This window comes from Zootoca vivipara, chromosome 9 (genome assembly GCF_965207765.1).
Source record: "Zootoca vivipara chromosome 9, rZooViv2.hap1.1, whole genome shotgun sequence".
In the NCBI taxonomy this organism is placed as follows: domain Eukaryota; kingdom Metazoa; phylum Chordata; class Lepidosauria; order Squamata; family Lacertidae; genus Zootoca; species Zootoca vivipara.
Genome location: NC_142592.1, coordinates 45,394,797 through 45,418,102, shown reverse-complemented (window position 1 = coordinate 45,418,102; position 23,306 = coordinate 45,394,797). Strand labels below are relative to the sequence as shown.

Sequence of the window (23,306 nt, the reverse complement as noted above, 5' to 3'; positions counted from 1 at the left end):
TACCTCCTGCATTTGAATCATCTCGGCTTCCATGCTCTTCAATTTCTTTTCGTTCTCTTTTGCTTGTACCAAAATTTCTTCTCTAGAAGCACGTGTGTCATCCAGCTCCCGCACGTAGTCCTTCATTTGGGCCTAAAAACCAAACATACCAATTCAGCCCACTTGGCCGAGTAAAGTCTATTCCAACTCACCATGGCTCTCTAATATTCTTTCCCGGCCTGGCTACCCGAGATTCTTTTTGGCTAGATGTGCCAGGGATTTAACCTGGGACACAAAGCACCCTGTCCAGGGCCAGCTCTAGGGGTAGGCTGGGTGACGCAGGTTGGCAGGGGGGCACTGCACGGCGAAGCCGTGCGGAAACCGCGCTGCGCCCGCTCACCAGCCGCGGGAGGAAACGGGGCGGGGCAGGGGCGCCGGAGCGATCCGTGCACCACAGCGTCAGGGCGCCCGACCCGCTTAAGACGGCCCTGACCCTGTCTACTAATGATATACCCAAAATAAAACTTATTTTGTAAGAAATGATAAAATTCCAATTGAAGATGTAAGCAACTATCTTCATAAGTCTTCTTGATCAAAAAAGCAGCAACTGGCAACTAAGTGATAAATCTGTTCTGTTGCCACAGTAATTGATTCACTTTCCCCATCTCATCTCACTGTAAGGAGAAGCCAGTCAGTAACAATGGAATGTAGACCCCCACCTGCAACTTCCTGAGCTGTTTGATGGCTTCATCACGATTTTTGTTGGCAGAGTCAATGTGGGCCTCCAGATCTTTTAGATCCATTTCCAGTTTCTTTCTGGCAGCCACAGCAATGGAGCGCTGCTTCCGTTCATCTTCCAGCTCCGCTTCCATCTCTCGCACCTGAAAGCAGGGTCAAAGCACCGGCAGTTTAGCCATGAACACAGGCCTCCTCCCTGAAGCAAATGAAGCAGGAAGGGGTTGTAAGCCTGCTGTGATTTCTGGAATGTTACCTGTCTTGTAAGCTGCTTTCTCTTTTCTTCATTCTGCTCATCACGGGCCTGGAGATCCCGATCAAACTGTGCCTTCATGGCTTGCTGGTTCACTTCCAGGCGCAGCTTGGCATCTTCTGTGGCCTGTAGTTCATCCTCCAGCTCTTCCAGTTGAGTCTTCATCTCCTCCACCTGCTGCTCCAGAGCTCGTTTGGACTTTTCCAACTCATGGACCTACAGCACACACAAAAAATCAGTTTCTAGTGACCTACAATATTCCTGTGCGCTTAAAGGCATAGTTACTGTTATATCCCAATATGCCTCTGGCTTGGTCCTTTCCCCCTCTGTCCCCACCTCTTTGTCTTTTGTTTTAAAAACAATTTATTTAATAAATCAATAGAAGTATTTAAGTATTTAAAAATGGTAGTGAATCATTTTTTTTAATGACCAAGATGTGGGGGATAAAGGCAAACAGTCTTTATCCCCCACATCTTGCCAACTTTCCACCCATCTTTGACAATCCCGATTCTTAGCTGACCAAGTCCCTTTTGCTAAGGGTTCTTATCAGACTCTGAACTGCACAGAATTCTGCCTCTTTATCTCCGCTCACTTGAATATGCACATATCCAAGCTTTGTTTCCTAACACCCTTTGGTGAGTAGGCCGAAGGGGTTTATGATAAAGCAGCTAGGCAATATTGCACAAAATACTGGCACAGTTCCACTGAAATCTGACAACAACTTTATCCTTTTAGAAATGAAGATGCCTTGAGTAACTTAGAAATGCAAGATACTAAAGCTTTTCAAAGCCTGTATGATCTCCCTGTGCAAAAAGGTTTTTATTAGTTTATGTGCCTTCATACTGGGTAATAATTCGGCACTTTGTGCATAATGAACTGAAAAAGTCAGTGGTGACATTGTTGCTTTCCTAGGCATTACAAAAGATTGCATGCTGCTAGCACCCAACTCATTAGCTTTCATGTCTTATTGCAAGTGAAAAATAAGCCACTTTTAGCCAGCCCTCTACTCGCCTAGGACATTTCTTAACCAACATCCTTATTACCCCAGCCTGTTGTACAGGAATGCCATCAACTTACACTCTTGCCAACATCATCCTTTGAACTCATCAGATCCTCCATCTCTGTCCGGAACTGCTTATTGACTCGCTCTAGCTCTGCTTTCTGTTCAATTGCTTCCTCAAGTGCTCTGGCCAAGGAGAGAGCTTTCGTCTCCTTCTCACGAGCTTCTGCCTCAGCACGATCCCGCTCTTCAGCATATTTTGCAGAGATGGTTTTCTCTTCTGCCAGGAGCTGGAGAAAGGGAAATCAATGGCACTATGAGATTTCCAAAGGAAATGTTTGCTATCCCCACTTGTTCCATTTGTAATGGTTTGACTACCAAGGATAGGTCACCTGGGTACCAAACTTAGCCACCAATTCTAAATATGTGCCAGGATTAAGGCCAAATGCACTTGTCTGCTTCCACTTAAAAACCAGCTAAAACAGACAGATATTATTCAGGACTATTACCAAATAAAAGTCAAATTCAGGAACCAGAGGGGAGTTGATATTTGCTTACAACTGATCACAATTGCCCTTCATCTATGGGACAAAAAATATGCATCTAAAATATGACACTTTTCTTTCTCCTTTTCACCAGAATATATCCTAGTGAAGCAGAAGGACATTGTTGAAAGTTAAAACTAAGTGTACCTGATCAAACTTCTTCTGTTTTTTCTCCAAGTTGGAGACTATCTGCCGCTGATGATCCAAATCCACAGAAATATCATCCAGCTCCTGTTGAAGCCTGGTCTTTGTCTTTTCCAGCTTGTCATAGGCAGCTGCCTTTTCCTCATAACGTTGGCTCATGGCCTCCAAATCTTTCAGAAGCTTCTTCTTTGCTTCTTCCACTGACTCCAGACAAACCACACTATCATCCATTTTCTTCTTCATTTCTGCAATCTATGTGACAGAAGCAAGGGGGTGGGGAAAAGGAATAATTTTTTAATGAAGCAAAGAAAAGATGTGGAGATTGAACACCATTTTGCAACTTACAAATAACAGTGGGTCACTAAAAAGAAACTTTTTTTTTGAAGGCATGAACTATCTTTAGGGAGAGTGTTCCATAGTGAGACTTGCCAAAAGCATCATCACTTGCTGACTAAGATGTAACAGTGGGATATGACCACTGAATTCCAGGAATATTTCCCAGGGTTAGACTGTTTCTAGAACAGCTCTATCAGTCATCAGAAAGACAGTTCCTATTTATTTAGACAAAACAACTTTCAAAAGAGCTTGTTTTGGCTACCAAATTGATATTTCCCATGCAGAATCCAGCATGCCATTCAAAAGGCATTGTAAGCTACATTTGGACACATTCTTTCCTCATGTCTTCTAAAGTACCTGAACCTGAAGGACAGAAATCTGTTTTCCCAAGTTGTTCTTTGCTTCCTCTTCTTCCTCTAGTTGCTCTTTGAAGCTGTTCTTCTCATCTTCCATCTGTTTCAGCTTGGTACTGAGGCTCAGCTTCTGACGAGTTTCCTCCTGAAGTAACTCCTGTAAGAGCCACCACAACAAACATTTGGTGTCTTATGATGAAAAGTCCATTAAAATTTTCCAAATATATATCACATCTGAAGCAGAGAGAACCTTAAGCGATGGCTCAATACCACTGAGCAAGCTGATTTGTCACCAGAAATCAGTTGGAGTGGACCCACAAAATGTAGTTTAGCAGACTAGTGGGGATACCTGCAAAAAGTTACGTGGCCCTTGGGATGAATTGCCAGTGGAAGCCCACATTCCAGTAGCCGCACAAGGCATGGGTGGGTGGGAGCATGACAGACAAGCTGTTATAAGGAGATTATGAACACTAGTATATCTAAATTGCTCTAGATTTTGATCTGTGTTGCAACTAAAGTTACAAAAAGAAGCTAAAGTTGACTACTCTTAATATAAAGTATTGCCAAACTCCTCAGAGATTATAGATTATATGCAGAAACCTGCACCACCACTACCCTGAATCTAACAAGCATGGTTAGCCCTAAAATCTGTTCCTGAGCTTGGAACTGTGAAGAGGGGATCATGGCTGCAGTTCTGCTGTGCTTCTGATGTTCTCAGAACACCTTCAAAATGTAGCCTGATTGTAAGTACAATTCCCTGCTCCAAGCTTGGAAGGAGGGTTGGGGCTCATCCATGTTGCACTGTGCTTCCAAAACATGGACCATTAGGAACCACAGGCCTCCTCCCAAGCCTGAAGTTGTTCAGAGCAACTCTAGAGCTCAATGTGACAGATAGATCCCCATTAGGGAAGGAAGATGATTCTGGTGGTCACATATTTTGGTTACCAATATCAACCACTATTTGTGAGGACTCCATCCCGTTCTGCAGTCTGTATTTTTCCGTCAATCTAACAGATCTGTCATGATTAATTGGGTTTATATATTAGGTTTGCATTTTGGAGTAAAGGTAAAGGTACCCCTGAACGTTAGGTCCAGTTGTGGACGACTCTGGGGTTGCAGCGCTATAGGCCGAGGGAGCCGGCATTTGTCTGCAGACAGCTGCCAGGTCATGTGGCCAGCATGACTAAGCCGCTTCTGGCGAACCAGAGAAGCGCACGGAAATGCCGTTACCTTCCTGCCGGAGCGGTACCTATTTATCTACTTGCAGTTTGACATGCTTTTGAACTGCTAGGTGGGCAGGAGCTGGGACCAAACAACTCGTCGCGGGGATTTGAACTGCCGACCTTCTGACTGGCAAGCCCTAGGCTCTGTGGTTTAGACCACAGCAACACCTGCGTTCCTGCCACATTTTGGAGTAGCTAACTGATTTTTCACCTATTTCTGTAGCACTTTAAAGCCTCACCTGTGTGTCCTGTAGCTGAGACTCCAGGGTAGAGAAATCTTTGGCCAGTTTAATTGACTTGCTGTCAGATTGATTCAGAAGACCAGTGACATTTTCCAACTCAACCTGAAAAATCAGAAGAAAAGTCGAACCAATCCCATTAATAAAGAGTTTCCAGTTACTATCAGTTTTCCCCTCTTAGAGCAGGAGAGAAACTGCATCATCATCATAAATCACTCCATACTAGTTAAGGCTAAACAACAGGAGTTTTAGGCACTTGATGCCCATCAGAACTACCACCCACCACTTCAGCTATTGGCTTATTGTCCCCTAGTTGGTGTAAAGTTACTGGGCCTGAAAAGTAACAACATAGAGATCATGTTAGAACAGCTAAGTCAAAACTTCAGGAGGAGTAACGCAGCCCTGCAGCCCCAACCCAATTCTCTCCACTTCCCCCTCTAAATTCTGTGCTGAAAACCAGATGAATAGGAGGACAAAGGGAACCAACACAGGAAGCTCACCTGCAATTTGTTAACTCTCTCGGCCAGCTCAGTCCGTACTCTCTCCCCCTCCGTGAATTTCACTTGTAGCTCTTGAAGTTGAGTTTCACCCCTCTTCCTCTTGTGCTCAGAGTCTCCTTTGGCTTGAAGAAGAACTTTCACCTCATTGGACAGCTCAGCACGTTCACTCTCTAGGGCCTGCTTTGCCTTTTCAAGGTTCACTTTCACCTGAAGGAGACGGGAACAGTAAGCTTTAGTGCGCTCTTTGCAGAAAATTTGATTCACTAACAAATTCATAGCCCATTATTCCAAATTGTGGTGCTGATCCAAAAGACATTTGCAATTTGGGCTCAGCATCCCAAACACAATTTGAACAATAAATCTGCAGGTTTCCACAGCTGTACAGGTGATGCTATGAATTAAAGCTTCATCCTCAGGCAGGATGTCCATGGCAATAAAGGGAACTAAAAAGATTCTAGGTAGTTAATACTAATGTTTTCATAAAAATAGGTGGTAAGCAAGAATATGCACAATTCTGCAACATTGTTCTCTCAAATTACAGGTAACCAGCAACTTATGCGCATTTAATTTGAGCACTTTCAGCTTTACGCACTTGAGGAAAAAGTGGAAAAAATCTCTGGGCAGCTCCTAACAAAAAATAGTAAAAGCACAATACGTCACACACTAAAAAACTTTCCAACATCTCACACACCCGTTTAGTCTGCTCCAACTGCTCTGCCAGTTCTTCCACAGCCTGGGCGTGTTTCTGCCTCATCTCCTGGATCTGTGCCTCATGGGTCTTTGCCTCATCATCAAGCGTCTTCTTTAGAATAGTCACTTCTTGTTCACGTTTTGACCTTCAAAAAACCCAGATATATTTCTATTAGATAGTAGTTGAGAATGCCATGCAATATGTCTTCCAAGGGTGCAGTTGGAAGCTTGGCACATATTTGTGGAGCTACTATAGTACAAATTGAAAGGAACAACATGGCATAGGAAGAGTAAGTTTTGGAACAAGTTCCACTGGAAGTGTAAAACCCGCTGAACCCACTATTCCCCTCTATATTTTGAAGAGGTGGAATTGGTCTGAGCAGTATCATAAACACCAAACGTTGCAATTACCTGAGTTCCTGCTGTGCTGCAGTTGAGTCCAGTGTGTCCTCTAGTTCTGTCTTGAGAGCCTCAAGCTCCTCACCAAGATCCCGCTTCTGTTTCTCTGCTTTATTCCTGGCAGCCCGCTCAGACTCCAGGTCTTCCTGCAACTCTGTTATCTGAGACTCCAGTTCACGGATCTTCTTCAGAGCCATGTTCTTCTGAGCAGCCTCCTCTTCCACCCTACAAAAGACAGAGACATACTACACCAATGATTTCTGCTTCAATGACCATAAACAGCCTTCTTATCCACAGGAACGTTACTAATGCTGCGATTCTACACACTTAAGTTGCAAGTAAGTCCCAGCGAATGCATAAACAGGTTAGGGATGCACTGCAACAGAAGTTAGTGTTGAATGCTAACCTGACAACACACTAATGCTCTGGCCTTATTATAACCATAGTTGGCTTGTACTAGAAATGCTTAGTTTCAGCCTCCAACACAAAATAGGTCGTCAATAGTAAGTTGGAGAGGTTGAAGTGGGGACTACAGCTTAATTTATGGCACAGAACTTCTATGGTCCACAGCACAAGCCAACAATTTGCTTTATTGCTGCCTCCTGATCTTATCAAGCCATGCAACAGATCCCATTCAAAAATTAATTTCCTATCAACACAACATTTGCAGTTGCATGAAATAGGGTTACCAGCTAGAAGTCTTATACACTTAAACTGAGTCCATTCGTTCTAAAACCATTTAGGGAAATCTAAGGATTCTAGCTAAAAGAACACAAAGGAAAATTTATTGCTTTTCCTAATTTCCAGGTAGACATTTAATTCCGTGACCAAGGCCTTACCTAGCTAAAGCTGCTTGCAGCTCTTCCTCTTTTTTTGCCAGCTGCATTTTGAGCTCTGCTATTTGAGCCTGAAGTTCAGCTATTTGGTCATGAAGATCTGTAGAGTCTCCCTCTAGCTTCCTACGGGTCTTCTCCAACTCTTGCCGTTGCTTTTCTTCTCGGCGCAACCGTTCTGATGGAGAGAATAGAGCTGGGTCAATGGTTCATCTTGGCTCTTATAGCCCTAAGCAATACCTCACGTGAAGAGCCAGAGTGCCAGAACCTGCATCCAAACATGTCAACAATTATGGGCCACAGTAACAGCTCCCAGTTCAGGTACCCATGTCAAAGAGTGAGTTTGACGGTATTGCCCTTCAAACTCCTCAGTGTTCATTCAATCCCCTCCATAAGATTGTCCAGTTAAGGCAGACAGTACTATTTCCAGCTGTGGAAAACCACCACAGGCATTCTGAGCACAATGCTAAAAGGCCCTCAGTCTTTTTTTTTTAAGTCAAATTAAGCAACAACATTTATGCCAGCTTTATTAGCAATGCCACAAACTTATCTTTTAAAGTCAGTAGTAGAAGCAGCACAAACCCCAGTATTCCGGTATCACCGAATACACAAGAGCAGAAATATTCCCACAGCAGGAGGCGAAATGGAACCAGCTGCTCTTCTCCATTTGTCTGTTTTAGAGGTTTGTTTTTGTTCAAACTAAAGCTAAGCCGGCAGCGTGTAACCTTCAGCCATCCATACACTGAATGGTTCTATTAAACTGATCAATACCTGTCCTACAAACCCAGTGGTATTAACCCATTAAAAGCCAACACGGTCAGAAATGTACAACACGCTGTGCAGAGAGAGATGCTGATGGAGGAAAAGCTGATTAAAGCCACACTCTCTTAGGCCCTTCCCTACCTTCCAGCTCTGTAATCATAGTCTCGTGCTTGTTCTTGAGTTTAGCTAAACTCTTTGACTTCTCCTCTTCCTCAGTTAAGTTACTGGTGAATTCTGCAATCCTTTCTTCCAGTAATTTCTTTTCCTAGGGAAACAAGGTATGAGTTGTATTGAAGAAACAGTTGAGAATACCTTAACATCCCTTTGCAATGCTTTTGATTTTTCATTAGAAAGCAGATACCCTGGAAGTGTCACAAGGGTCGAAGATCACCCAAACACAGTGGAATAGCCACCAATACTACTCAGGCTCCATCCACATTTTATTAAAAGACGTCAAGTGTTTAGTTTTGATGCAAACAGCCTAATGTTCTCTCAGAAGCAAGTGGGCATTTGATAGCTCAATTCTCACTCAGCACTGGAGTGCTGCAATCTAGTTTGTGTTCTATTTAGGCATTCAGTACTCATGAACTTGAGTTTGACCAAGCTGCGGGAGGCAGTGGAAGACAGGAGTGCCTGGCGTGCTATGGTCCATGGGGTCACGAAGAGTCGGACACGACTAAACGACTAAACAACAACAACAACTCATGAGCCTGGGGTAGTGTTGAAGGAGCAGGGCTAGTCTTGGCCATTCCCACGGACTCCTCCATGTATGTGGTACCTACTGTAATGAAGGCTTGAATAGAGCTACAGCTTATTTGGATCAGGAATCCTGTACTGCTCTAACAGCCACAATAATGAACTTTTAAGAGAGCTCAACTGTTTGGCCCACCTACTTCCCCAGGAAGATTACTAGATACCTCTTGACTATATGATAAAGATTTATATGCTGCTCATGGTGTCCCTGCTTCCCCTGTCTCCCCCCACCCCCTGCCTCCAACAGGGCTTGGGGCAGAAAGCATGTACATACATACATGTATTTGCTGGGTAAAATAAATGAGTCTTGAAAAGCACTTAGAAATGAAGTATTATGTTGGAAGAGTGATGCTTTTCCCTACTTCCTCTATGTACTTTTCACGGGACAAAATGTAACCATCCTCACAACCTCATTAGCAAGGGTTGAGTGAAAGCAGGGTAGCAAGAGGTTTCATGGACACCAAAGGAAGACCTCAAGGGTGCCATAAGCAGATTCTAGTTTTTAAAATTAGTTTTGTTCAAAAATAGATCTGGGTTTGCCATGATCACACCTTTTCTAATTTGTTTCTTTCCTTCCCGCTCGTGAATAGAGGAAAAAGATCATAACCCCTGGGCTTAGCGTTATAGCCACACCAATGTTAAGGTTAATTTCACTCGAGCAAACCAAGAGAAAACATTACTTAAGATAGGTATTTGCAAAGATTAGATAACTATGCCCTGGTTGGGAGAAGAGGCAGCTCCTTATATGCTCTCTAGTTTTAAAGGAATTGTGAGTACTTTTCAACCACTAATGTTGATCCATTTTTTCTACTAAGTAGTTCTGCCTTGCTTTTTCAGCCAAGGTACAGTTATTCAGACATTATTCTATGTATTTCTAGGCTCATGCAAACTGCAGCAAAAAATCTGATTAATTTGCAGAGGGCTGGTGTGTGGGTGGTCCTGCTGTTCAGCACACGGGCTGAATTAAAATAGTACTTTGACTCTTCCGGTCCTTTGACAGGGTTCTTCAAGAACAGACTTGCTAACATTAAAAAAAAATCTTTTTATTGGAACCAGTACAACAATATGTTATTTTCTATCCAAATTAGAACATTCCAATTTGGACACAGCTATGATTTCCTAATAGCTTGCTCACGAAAACTTGGCTGCAACTCTAGATGAAGCAGGGAGTGCCAGGGGTGAGGGGAAATCCCAGATTGCATGGACTCTTTCAGAAAAGTGATATGAAGATAGTATCTGTCCAGTGGGCCAATGAAATTGCACGTGGATAGAATATCAGCTCCTTCGTGCAAAGTATATCTTTAGTAATCTCTGTCAGGTGGCACCAACATGCCAAAGAAAGCCAACAACAAGAGCACCTCTGTTCTCATGGATGCTGTCTATATTTCATTCCTTCCATCATCCCACTAGATGGGTGCTTTGTTTCTGCTTTACCTTGGCCAGTTTGCAGTTCTGATCTTCAAAAACTATCAGATCTTCCTCCAGCTTCTTCAGTTTTGCTTCAGTGGTCACTTTCTCCAGCTGTAACTTTTGTCTGGCACTTTCCTCTTCCTCCAATTGCTCTTCAAGTTCCTGTACAAGGAACAAGAGAATATGCATTTAGTAGCTAGATAAACGTTGGACCTCTTACCATACTTTTAAAATGGTCACAAGGCCATACATTGGTCTATGCATATCAACAGCTAGTCATGAGATGAGCAAACAAACATGGTCCCAGGGTTTACCTGAAGCAGCATCATTCTCTACACTTCCTACTGAGCCACTATGTACTAAAGATTATAATAGCTGCTGAGAGTTAAATTATAGCCCATTACCTGAATGTTCTGCTGCATTTTCTTTTTCTCAATTTGCAGGTGCTGGCACCGCTCCTCCTCTTCCTCCACTCTTGCCTCCAAGTCATGACAGATCTCCTCCAGCTCCTGTTTCTTTGTTTGCAGGCGAGCTCTGATCTCTTCAGCCTCAGCACAGAGTTCAATTTCTGCTTGCAACTGCTCTTGCAGCTGCATCTTCTCTGACATGAGCTGCACAAAACAAAAACATCTCATAAGTCAATCTGAGGCTTCTGTTATTTTACTAAAGATGAAATCAGCTATTTTTTTTTAAAAAAAAACCTGCTGGATTTTATTCACACAATGGTGCATTGAAAAAGAAGTGGAAGTCTGAGCAGGATATTACACTACACTACATTTTGAATTAAAAGCTTTATACAATTCCTTCTCATTCAGACACAAAGTTCAGATTCAAACCTGATTACACCTTTGTACATTGTTAACAGGATGGCCCAGAGGGTCCAAGGCCGATTTTGTGTGCCAGGGCCTGTATTTCCTGCCCCTTCCACCCCCTTCTTTAAACTTATTAAAAAATAATAACTTTGCTTACAGCACAATGCTGGTGAGACCTTAAGCCACCCACTATTATAATTTGCCCAGAGGCAGATACATATAAATCAGCATATATGCATTCTGCCATGGGCCTGTGCCCAAGCTCTTTAGCTTGTGCCCCCAATGTGCAGTGTGCTTCAAAGAGCCATTCACTTACAAAACACTATTCAAGATCAGCTATGATGACTACATGACTTTCAAGCATATATATGTAACCAAGGAGCTGACCGGCCACTTTTATGAAGGAGAACCATCTATTCACCTGTGACTGGAGATTTTCCATTTCAGACACTCTGTTTTCTGCAGCCAGCTGCCTTTCCTTGACTTTGACCAACTCTTCTTCTTTGGCCAGCATCTCCTCCTCCTGCCTGCTCACTTGCAGCAAAGGTTTCACCTGCAGGGAATCAATTGCAGCACAAGTTACCCACGCTTATCAGCCAGCTGCAGAACACTTGCTTTGCCTTGCACGGGGTTTCAGAATTCAGAGCCCTGGTGTCCCTCCTAATGGCCAACAAAGTCCATTGGAAGGAGGTCCAATCCTAAGTATGCAACACAGGACATGGAACTGAAGAGAGGCAGTGCCTTTAAGGGATAGGATTACATGCTCTTGTTTGGCTCTGAACCCTAACTTCCTATCACTGAATCCTTCCTCTGATTAGTACCTTTGTAAACAACCTCCACCATTGCCAGTTGCGAAGCTTCAAGTAGGCAGCACAATTCCTCTGGAGTACTTTCATTGCTGTTAGTTGCTGCTGGCGCTTGGCAAAAGCCCTGTAATTGGAAGAGGTGAGGAAAGCAGAGGGTCAGATAAAAGCTATATAGCCTACTTTCAAAGCCACATTAAAATATTTCATTTGCTTTTCCCACTATATCATGCCTTTCCCATTCAAACGCTATGTTTGCTTTCTTTTGCTTGTCCTTTACACTATTTGTGTGAACATTTGGGGGGGGGGAGATGACTCAATCACCAGTCACTCCATATTTCCCATCTCAGTCTAGTTCTGTCCTACTGGGTTCATGCCATCAGCACTTTTTCATAATATAATTTTGATGCTTTATTCTTGTATTTGTACAAAATGTGATGAAAGTTCCAGAGCCTATTCATTCTTAAGAGTGTGGTAACATTTTACTTTGATTCAAATGTAAGCTTTACAGTAAAGATGGAACTTCAGAAAGCTCAGCATCCTGGAATTTAGATATTCCGTCTGGTTTGTACCTTGGAAGTAATCTCTCAAGCTTTCCTGAATTGTTAGAAAATCATGAGCCAAGGCCAAATGGTGTTTTTCAAAGTTATCTAGAATTCAGAATGCCAGTAATTTATTGCCAATTGGATGCAGATGTTAACTAACAAGGAGGATTATAAATTACTTTCAACATACTTTCTAGCCAAGTAGCCTCTACAACACGCTTGGAACCCAATAATGACATCTGTGATTTTCAAGTCTCTTTCTTCTTCAAGGTGGGCAAGGACACCTGCTCGGAAAAACACTTTGCTCTGTCCAATCCGGTAAAGGTTTGGATCCAGCTCCAAGGCTTTGATCTAAATGGCAATGAGAAGAAAATATTTATCATTGAATAATGAAGAGAATGCATTGTGGTGTATTTCTTCACACATAAACTGTTCCATGGTGACTTAATGCCACTGAAGAAAATAAAAGAGACCTGAGCTTTCCTGCTGAGATGCTCATACAAAGAGTAATCCAAGGCTGTAATCCTAATTCCTACTACCAGGGAGTAATGCCCACGTAATTCAACAGGACTTGCTCCTGACAGGACATGGTTATGACTGCACTGTAAGTGCATCTTTAAAATGTATGTGGTTTAGGAGCTGCTGTCACCAGAGATTGTTGAAGAGCATGCCTTAAAAGAATGTGGAATGTGGTAATGTGGAATTCAGATGCATGCCAGTTCCATCTTGAAATTGCAACAACTTAAGAACACTGCTCCATAGTAATGATTCATTAGTGATAAGCCAAAGTCCAGCAGGTCATCAATAGAGGCACACTTTTCATAAGAACACTAAACATGAATTATTGAAACGTCTACCTAATGGATTGCATATTGCTCCCCTAATCCCTTCTTTCATTCTCAACAACAGGAGCAGAGGACTTACCATCAGAACACAGGCTTGCTTTCCATCCATGAACCCTTTGGGAATGGAATTTGGAGTCAGGATCTCATATCTAAAAGGGAAGATGGTACCATTATATCACTAGCTCATATTTTTATTTGGCTAGTTTTTATGAAGCACATGTAAACTCAGTGTAACAACCACTATTGTCAAGAAGGGTATCCAGTCAAGTCTCAACACACTTAGCAGGAATGCAACTGAAGATCTCTCTGGGGTGTTACCTGATAACACAGACAAAAAGAGTTGCGAAGGTGGTCTTGGAAACAAGACCCTGGCCTGCTAACACCATCTAACTACTGAGTGGGCCTCTGACTCTACTTGAGGCTAAGCAGGGGCTTTAAAAGTCTGCCTATGAATAATAGGCTGCTAACTGGCAAGACAATTCTCTTTACAAACTACATGCAGAGACCTCTGACAACCTACGAGCTCTTCACATAATGCATTCAATACCATGCAGATTAAAACCAATGCCTCAGTTTTACCTTTGTCTGAACTCCTGGAAGACCACTCTGTTGGGAAAGCCTTGCCTGCAGATACGGATTCCCTCCAGTACTCCATTGCAACGAAGTTGATCCAGAACTAGATGTGGATCCAGTTTTCCAGCCTGTGAAGAAAAGGCAGTTTATTATATAGGACATGAGTGCAGATGCTTGTGGATCCCCTGGTGGTAGTCAACAGGAGCATGTCTAGCAGCTTAAATTGCACCCCTCCAAGAGAAGTCCTAGTCACAATCATGCTTCAACATCCCTGCCTTGCAGGCCTTTTCCCATCTGGCCTGGGAGGTTGGGGCCCTGAATAACTCCAGCTACAAAAGCTGAGGTGACTTAACAGACTCTTGGGCTGGGGTGTTGTTGATTTGGCGGTGGGTTGTTGCTGATGGGTTTTTGTATATTTTAGATCTTGAGGTTTGTGTGGAAATTGTTTAGTTTGGTTGTGTATTTTCAAAATCTTATTCATTACGATTACTTTTGTTATGTTGCAGCTATTTTTTTCCCATGCTGCAAGTTGTCTTGTCCTATTGTGCAAGCAGAAGGCAACACTTGCAGTGCTGGGTTCTAGGGTGTATGTTTCGTTTATTGTAAGCCAGCCAGCAAACAACAAAAAGTAAAACAAATACCGTTCCTATATATATTTTTATGGGGGGAAATGTTCATTTCTCAACCCCTACTCCCCACTGCTAGTCGCCAAGAATGTTCTTTAAAATGGAAAGTTAGGGCATAATTAAATACTTCACTGTACTAAGTAAATGCCATTATTTCTCATTAGGTTGGCGGAGATCTTTCCAAATGCAATGAAAAGGTGCCTTCAAATAGTCATATAGTGAGTAAACACAGCATATTTCGCAAAGGATTAACAAGAAAAATTCCAAGTCAAGCTAAAGCAGCCACATTCCAAGTCAAGCTAAAGCAGCCACATACAAATTCAGCTGTTTTCCCCCTCATTATCCCCTACCCTTGAAGTCAGGCAAGAGTGGCAATCTATATTAATCTTCAAGTCACTTCTGATATGTGAGTATAGTACAATGCTTCTTTTTATATGCATTACCTTCTTCTCATGGTTGGGGATGATGCAACGGACAAAGTTGGGGTTGGTGTTCCTCAGGGTAGCCATCAGCTTGGCCAGTTGCTCCTTGTACAGCTGCCCTACTGTTCGGAACATGCCCTTCCTGGTCTTAAAGGCCCCAGGCAATGCTGTGTCTGACATGCCAGCCACCTGATCCAGCCCAACTATGCGATCAACTAGAGGAAAGACACCAGATTGTTAATATTTCCTCCTAAACAGCATTGGTGAGAAAATGCCTAACATATCTGGATACAATAAGGATAAAAGGAGTTTGCAGGATCCATTTGCTTCACTCCTCTACAGATGTGGAGGTCCAATTCATCATTTGTATTGGGCAAGAACAAGGAGGGAAGAAAGCAGCCGACCATTAAAACTAAGATCCATCTCATGCCTGACAGATTTTAAACTGCAATTTTATGCCAAGGTCTAGGAGTAAAGTAGAAGTGGCACAATGGGTTTGATTTAGACAAAATATTCTCTCTCATGCTTGATGTGACCAAAAAGGAAAATCACTTCTCACAAAGCCAGCCCCTACAGACTCAATATTTTCCAATGAATACAACCAATTCAAGTAATGGAATTGTGTAAGACTGCACTTGGGAATTTTTTACAGGGTTCCTGCTGTAAAATTTAAAATAGATTTTTTTAAAAATTTAAAATTATTTGATCAGACCTGGTGTAGAGAATAAGATGTGATTTAAAAATCCATTTTCTAGTACAGTGGTGCCTCGCTAGACAAAATTAATTTGTTCCACGGGTATTTCTTTTAGCGAATAATTCGTCTAGCGAATCCCATAGGAATGCATTGAAAAATTTTTGAAATTTTTTTTTGCCCATAGGAACGCATTAATTGAATTTCAATGCATTCCTATGGGAAACCGCGATTCGCTAGACGAATTTTTCGTTAAACACATTGGTCTAGCGAGGCAATCTCCGCTCGAAAAATCATTTCGTTAAGCAGGGCATTCGTTAAGCGAGGCACCACTGTACCAGACAACATCTGTAAGCTAAATATATTAACAAGATTCATTTCTCCTTTTCACTCTGCTAAGGAGTCTGTCCCTGGTATATCCCATGGGTCATAAATGATAGAATTCATGAAATCACTGCCCAGTGTGCCATATTATAATGTGCGTGTGTTTTAACTGGAACAGCTTGTCTCACTGGACACAAGGAGGCAGTTTAGTATTAGCATGTCACAGCAACTGTCCCCCAGTGCTAAAAACAACTAAGCCTTTTGTTCAATTCTTTTATTTACCAGTTGGCCATGTGCCATAAAAGAAATAAATTATGTAAGATGATTAAACCCCTCTCTTAATATTACTACAATAGACAAAAGATAGTTCAACCAAAATAGTCATTCTAGTAATCAGAATGAGCCTAATAGGATAGATCAGGTTTTTAAAAAATGTAATCCACCAAACCACTGAATTGTGCACTCAAGCCAGCCACTGCTTCACATATCTTAATGAGCATGTGGCTATCAAAAGCTCTTTCTCCCCTAAAAAAACAAGACTCAAAGGAAGACCTTTAATATGTCAAAAAAGAGGACTGCATTAGAGACTGAAAGACAAGATCATTGCTAAGGGATAATGTGCTTGTGGCTTAAAATTATGATGCCTCACACACACACACCCCAAAATCCCCTACAACAGTAGAGTCAAGACTGATGTAGAAACAAGTTGTGTTACTGAATGGAATCTTAAGAAAAGCATTCATAAAGTTGACTGGCAACTTCTCTTAAAGCTGATGGCTAAACATCAGCATTCTGCACAGAGGCAGCAAAATATGTAATTTCTCTGAACAGAAACTTCACTCAGGATGATTAGCTGCATCCTTTGGATCAGTAACATTAATAGTTCTAACTTTAGCCACTGGAGAACCTAATTACTGCTCCTCATACACAAAAATATTCAGGTTAGAGCCACATATGGTCATCACTCCATATGGCACCACTAGCTATAAAATACGGTAATTTATACAGTAATTTTTTTCTCAGAAGCCACCTACTAGATCTATGTTTAAACAAAGACATTGGATAGCTATTTGTATGAATCACTAAAGCAGTACCATCCATGTGTTTTGTGTTGCTGTGCTTGTGTGATCACATCTTGTTAACAAGATCAGTTATTTTCCAAGCCCAAGAGGGTCTACTAGCAAAAAAGCAGAGGGACTGAATGAGACAGACAAGCAGGAATGGTAAAGGGGCAGATAAGATTTATTGGAAGCATTTCTTGCATGGCTCTAGAAGGAATCACACACGACACGACACCCGGGGTTTCTCAGTCACCTGGTTCTAGATGAAGAATAGGAAATTGTTGATAGAAATAGGCTCTCTGAACGTTCTGCATCTCTGCAACAGAGACGTCAAAGAAAAACCCAAGAAAAGAGATAGTAACAGTGAGAGTCAAAGCAGATAATCCAAAGTGCAAGATACCTAATGGCACTGGAATAAGCAAAGAAATCCTTAGAGGCAATGTTTGGTTTCATCTCATTACATCCCATATTTGGATGTGGTAAAGTACAAGGAACATCGGTTTGAATGTTATTCTGGGATGCTGCCTGCCCCTGACAGTTTGACCCTTTTCCAATCTCTCCTCAGTTCAGCAACAGGAGGAGGAGAATATTCAGAATAAAGCATACACAAGTTTTGGATCACACTGATCACTGTCATTTTAAGGGAGTGGAAAGCCCCTGTATATAAAGTGCTTGAACATATTGGATAAGCACTCTTTAAGAAAAATATTTAAGAACTCTGGTTACATACCATCTTTCCACAGTTCAGAAACAAATTTATCAGAGGACTGGTGTAGCAGCGTAGCAATGTTGTCATTAAGGGGATCCATGTTCTTCATCAGCCACTCATCAGCTTTGTAGTCAACCTAGAGAAGAAATATGATTGCCCCACTCTTGAAATAGAACATGATTCTAGAGATACTGTACTAAGTGGTGAAGCTTAATTATAGCTTACTTGTATGATTTAACTCAGAGTAGATCACATAAGTCAATGGGCTTCAAGTCATGACAAACTTAAGTTACTGACCTCAGTGGGTCTATTCCAGCTATGACTTAGTTGGATACCACCAATGTGAATTATCCAGAGCACCTCAGAAATGCTAGTCAACAAGTGCTTAATCTGCCACTGTGAGAAGAACGGAAAGCTGTAGTAGACCTTTATGGGAGCACGCTGCTTCCTTTCCTAATGTGGAACTTGATCACTACAAAGCTTTCACTAGCATAAAACAAACCCTCAAATCAGCAGGACCTAAATTGTCCACAATTCAGTAGTATCTCTTTGCTTTGCTTTCTACTACAAATACAAGGGCTCACCTTGCCAGCATAGTGCATAATGCAGAAATCAGCTTTGTCTTTTAGCTGCTTTGGCTTCTGAAACTTGGGATGAGTGCCTTGCTCCTGCACCACCTTTTCCACAAAGCTTTTATCTGTAGCTTTTGGGAACCAGCATTCTTCATCCAGTAGGGCCAAGATGCCAGGAGGTCCAGCCTGTGTTAAAAAAAAAAGCAGGTAGAAATCAGCAACAAGAAAAGCGCACAAAATGAAATCTATCAATTGCTCTTAGCAACGCAGCTTTCCAGATTGGCCATAAGCAGTCTCTAAACTATCCCATTTCTTGCTCCTTTTATATCCCACTTTTGATAAAAAAAGAATTCTACATTTAAATGAGTTTTTGTAAGTTCATTTATTATCTTTTATTTATAACCTGCCTTCCTTCCACCATGGAACCCAAGGCTGCTTACATGCTGTTCCCTGGCAGTTTCATACCTAGGGACTAACCACATTCAACTACCTCAGCTGCAGCAAGGTGGTGGCCTCATAAGCTCATAAATTCAGCTTCTTAGCATAAATCAAGAGGTTTGTGCATAAGGGCCTTAAGCTCACTGCAATAACTGTTCTGTACTACCCAGGACACGATGCATGAGTCACTCACCGGTTTTTCTATAAGATCAATGCAGGGCTGCAGATCCAGGCCAAAGTCAATGAAGTTCCATTCTATGCCCTCACGCTGGTATTCTTCTTGCTCCAGGATGAACATGGTGTGATTGAAGAGCTGTTGCAGCTTCTCATTCGTGTAGTTAATGCACAGTTGTTCAAATGAGTTCAGCTAATTCCGGAAAAATAGAACAACGCAGGTCTAGGTGAATGCTGCCCACCAAACGGTTACCTGCTAGTATCCCCATTTCTGAACCAACATTCAACTACGGTTTCTCCACTGCCTTATTTACTGAGATGAAGAAGGCATCTTGTTAGGTGCTTAGCAGCACTCATTTGTGCATCAATTCTAAACTTGGAGCAGCAGACATCTGCTCTCCACTTAGCAGCAATCCTGCATGCCAGTTCTTACTTTTGACAGCAAAAATTATATTTATTTCTGCCAAAATCATTTTTAAACACAGTCATTTTGGATTTTTCAGGCATACCAAGACCATAGTATTACATCTAACACTGAAAAACTAGGATGGGACCCTAAGTTTGCTCATGTTGGCTGAAGTGTCCCCTAAGGGGAGTTGCAGTCATAATGCTCCCACCAGTAGATGGGGAAAACGAGATTTGCCAATTCCCATCCCATGCACCCCTTCCCTCCCCTCGTCTAGAGGGTTGGGGGAACTCTGGGGTACAATAAGACACAGTGCAGGGAGGGGGGTGATCAGCAAAAACTGCCTGTTCCTCTTTCTGCTAGAGGGATGCTCTGCTGGATCTTGGTCCACTCCATGGAAGACCTTCCATTTGTGGAAGCCTAGTTAAGATCCAAGCAACAGTCTTTCAGAAGAGTAACTTACACTGGACTTTAAGGATGTCTCTAGCTTCTCTTCAAAAGTATTCTATTTTGTTCCTACTTGCTGCCTGGGGTCACTGAAAAATTATGTTGTAGGAGTACACTATGGTCCAGTACATCAAAGGTGGGCTCCCTTGCATTCCTTCATGGCTCATGGTTGAGCCCTGGGATGAAACTGGAGGGACCACAGTTCAAGTGGAGGTTCTTAGTTGACATCCCTCCTTGAGCAACACTAACATCCAAACACAGTATGTTGGAATTTAAAAGTGCGGCTGCCCTTTACTTACCTCAAAGATTTCAAAGCCAGCAATGTCAAGGATTCCTATGAAAGATGCTCCTTGTCTCTTTGTCTTATCCAGTGCCTTGTTGATACGCATCACCAGCCAACGAAACATGCGCTCATAAGTGGCTTTAGCCAGAGCCTCAATGGCAAAGTCAGCCTTAAAAAGGGGGGTGAAAGTCACATGTACAACCCAAACCAGATTGCACAAAAAACACTATCACAATTGTTAAATTTAAGGTTGCAGTGCCTGAATCATTAGGAGCCCCTTCAATTGTCAGAAAGTTAAAACTTTCGTAAATACTCACCTCTACAAAACAACATGCAAGCACCAGCCAATGCTACAGGGCTGGTACTACCATATAAAAGCCTAAAGCAAGAAGAGAGGCAACTCAGTTCAAGAGAAATTCCCTCTGGCCTGTTGGGACGCCAACAGTGAAATCATGGCTTTTTTACTTTTCAGAACATTATCATCTTGAATCAACTAAATTATGCAAAGTATAATCTGCAAATATTCTTAGCTTACTTTCTCCATTATGCTTCGCATAAAATATGGGATGGGTTTTTCATTTTGTTTTTTTCACCCCAAAAAAAGGCTTTTGGAACATACAGAATGTTGCTGGGTGGGGTGTGCAATGTGCATGGGTGCAGGGAAGAAACATGAACACCAGAGCTTGAACATTCCCAACTAATACTCTTTGCATTGTTCCAATATGGACCTTCACAGAATGACTCTAGTTAGGACCAGTTGGGAATTCATCCTTTAAAGACTTGAAATACATTCCTATGCACCTTCAGTTTAAAGTAAGCTCCATGGCATTCAATAGGACTTACTATAGTGAATAGGACTGCAGTCTAACTCTCAACACACAGCTCATGCTCATTTCCTTGAAAACCTACTTGACAGGTCAGTCTCTAGAACCATTTATGTGATCCACTGATCATCTTTCTACATGTCCATGTAAAGATACTGCTTATTCTTTACTGTCTTTGTTGCAAACCTGTACAAAACATACCTGCTCTTTAGTCTGAGCCTTTTGGACATAGTCTCGCCCCACTTTGATGCGAGGGGTGAGAATTCCTCTGCTGAAGTCTGTCACATTGATACCCAGAAGGTGGGAAACTTTCTGAGCAGCTACAAGAGAGAAAGAGCAAAAGCAAAGTTTTAGTATTGTTTCTTCTATTTTACTATGAAAAATGAGTGTTTTTAAGTACACTGTTCTGCAGTGTGTGTCATATAAGGGAACCTAACAACTTTTCAAACACAGGGAAAGCTGAAACTGTTGCTTCTTTGTGTGCCACAGATAGATATACAGAGGAGTGATTATTGTTTTGTGTATGCCACTCAGTTGTTAAGAAAGACTCTAGGTTTCAGTGCAGGCATCCCAAAACTCGGCCCTCCAGCTGTTTTGGGATTACAACTTCCACCATCCCTAGCTAACAGGACCAGTGGTCAGGGATGATGGGAACTGTAGTCCCAAATTCAGCTGAAGGGCCAAGTTTGGGGATGCCTGTTTTAGTGGATGATCTGAAGGCAAAGTATGCAGCAGCTTGCTGAAATCAGGCAGGAGTAAGTCTGGTCACTGGATGAGAGATGCCTGCCTATTAACCCGCCTACTAACCCTATGCACCTAGGAGTTCCACATTGAAAGAACAGGGAGATTTACACGTGATCATAAAATAGTTATTGGGTTTTCTAGGAAAGGATGACAACAATCTCTGTTTGTTTTTGATTGACAGACTTGCACTACCAAAGAAATATCTCAGTTACAAGCCTGAATACCAAGGTGTAAATCAGTTTAAGCCCTAAATTCAGAGTTACCAAGAAAGGTCTGCTGATTTCTGAAGGTCTTTCAACAGCTTACACTTGGCTTTTTACAATTTCTTGCAGACTCAAGTACCTGCTGGTGGCTCCACCAATTGCATGAGCATTTATGCATGAAAGACACCCTGATTCAGTTGTCAATGAACACTTACCCATACCATTTAATGCACTTGAGTTTTAGATGACATCAAGTCTGGCTTACTGAGTCAAGGTTTTACTGCCCCTCTGGTTTGGCATCAAATTTCCAACTTTTGATGTTCAAATGCCAGAAACCATGATCACAGCAATTTCAAAACACACAAGCATGTGTCTCAGAGTTAGGAGTTTCACATTTGATATTAGAGGGAAGTGTGACATTTAAACTAATTTGCTTCAGCCCCAAATTGGAAGGTTCCATCACAACCCCACTCGTCCTAAACGCATGCCAGCTCCCATTACACAACTGGAACTCAGTTTCTGGCTGTTCCCTCATTCACCTTCTGCCTGGCACAAGAAAGTCTGCAATGCATACTTGTTCTAAAATATAGATGAGGAGAGATATTCACTCCTACAGATCAAGAATCAATATCTAGTTTTGATGAGCAACTTCCTGCAAGTGACCCAACCCCAAACCAATCATTTGTATTACTGTAGTTAATCCCAATCATACACAGTTGCTTGTTATCTATTAGTTTTGTTGCCCGTGTTCAGCTTTCCTGACCTTCTTGATGCCTTGTCTACTCGCTTCCTCCTATGTCCTCCCTCATTTCTCTTCTGCATCTTTCCTTTCAACTGACACTGCTCCCTCTCTCTTTCCCTACATTCTGCACCCCTTCCTTCACTTGTCCTGCATTCTATAATGTAATAGCAACAGGCATTACATGTGCCTATTCACAGGTGGTTGCAATTAGACAGTGGATGACCCAATATTTACATGTAGATAATATGTTTGCCACCAGGAGGCAACAGCAGTTACCGAGGATATCCAGTTTACATCAAAAGGCCATCAAGGGTATTGCTGTGCTGCACACACTCACTAGACTTCACTACAATGCATTTTTCCACTCTCGCCTGACTTCACATGTGATGCCAACATTTTAAGAAGTGGGCTCTTCCACAAAGCAGCACCGACTTCCAGCCCATGGGGGAAATTATTTACCTGTATTGTCTGGCATGGAGGCTTGGTCTGTATTGCGCTCCTTCTTGAAGACAATATTGCCAAGCTGAAGAACACCCGAAATCACCTTCAGCAGACCTAAAGAAAACACCCAAAAGTTACTACATGTCACTTAAGAAGCAGCAGGCACAGATGAACAAACGGCCAATTGTTTCATCCCCACTAGCCTTTTGGTATATCAGAGTTGCACAAATGGATCTGCAACAAAATGCTTCTGTTCACCATCCCAGTCAGCCATGGCCTCCTCCACAATACTCCACACCATTTCTCCTCTTACCCAACAGCCATGTTTTGGGAGGGTCATCCACCTTTATTTTTTTTTATCTCAATATTTTTTGGTACTTCTACAAACCTTGGAATTTTCTAAGCCTTCCCAAACCTCCCCTTTTGGTTATATTTTTGCATTTCTTCATTGTTTCCTGAACATGTGG

The 23,306-nt window shown here is 42.2% G+C and overlaps 1 protein-coding gene across 2 annotated transcripts in view; it reads right to left on the bottom strand.

Moving 5' to 3' along the window:
* The window catches only part of MYH9 (myosin heavy chain 9), a 75,237-nt gene that overhangs the window by 5,538 nt on the left and 46,393 nt on the right, over window positions 1-23,306 (bottom strand). For both annotated transcript variants that reach the window (XM_035128408.3, XM_088676697.1), the window contains exons 10-35: window positions 22,858-22,953; window positions 20,911-21,029; window positions 19,902-20,054; window positions 18,769-18,942; window positions 18,150-18,323; window positions 17,587-17,701; window positions 14,802-14,995; window positions 13,739-13,860; window positions 13,239-13,308; window positions 12,505-12,665; window positions 11,788-11,896; window positions 11,388-11,519; window positions 10,559-10,765; window positions 10,179-10,316; window positions 8,133-8,256; window positions 7,236-7,407; window positions 6,409-6,621; window positions 5,999-6,143; window positions 5,308-5,514; window positions 4,808-4,912; window positions 3,350-3,502; window positions 2,660-2,908; window positions 2,045-2,257; window positions 971-1,183; window positions 699-860; window positions 4-132 (exon numbers count right to left, since the gene is read on the bottom strand). In XM_035128408.3, the coding sequence (XP_034984299.1) occupies window positions 4-132; window positions 699-860; window positions 971-1,183; window positions 2,045-2,257; window positions 2,660-2,908; window positions 3,350-3,502; window positions 4,808-4,912; window positions 5,308-5,514; window positions 5,999-6,143; window positions 6,409-6,621; window positions 7,236-7,407; window positions 8,133-8,256; window positions 10,179-10,316; window positions 10,559-10,765; window positions 11,388-11,519; window positions 11,788-11,896; window positions 12,505-12,665; window positions 13,239-13,308; window positions 13,739-13,860; window positions 14,802-14,995; window positions 17,587-17,701; window positions 18,150-18,323; window positions 18,769-18,942; window positions 19,902-20,054; window positions 20,911-21,029; window positions 22,858-22,953 (4,049 nt within the window). The remainder of the gene's footprint in view (window positions 1-3; window positions 133-698; window positions 861-970; window positions 1,184-2,044; window positions 2,258-2,659; window positions 2,909-3,349; window positions 3,503-4,807; window positions 4,913-5,307; window positions 5,515-5,998; window positions 6,144-6,408; window positions 6,622-7,235; window positions 7,408-8,132; window positions 8,257-10,178; window positions 10,317-10,558; window positions 10,766-11,387; window positions 11,520-11,787; window positions 11,897-12,504; window positions 12,666-13,238; window positions 13,309-13,738; window positions 13,861-14,801; window positions 14,996-17,586; window positions 17,702-18,149; window positions 18,324-18,768; window positions 18,943-19,901; window positions 20,055-20,910; window positions 21,030-22,857; window positions 22,954-23,306) is intronic.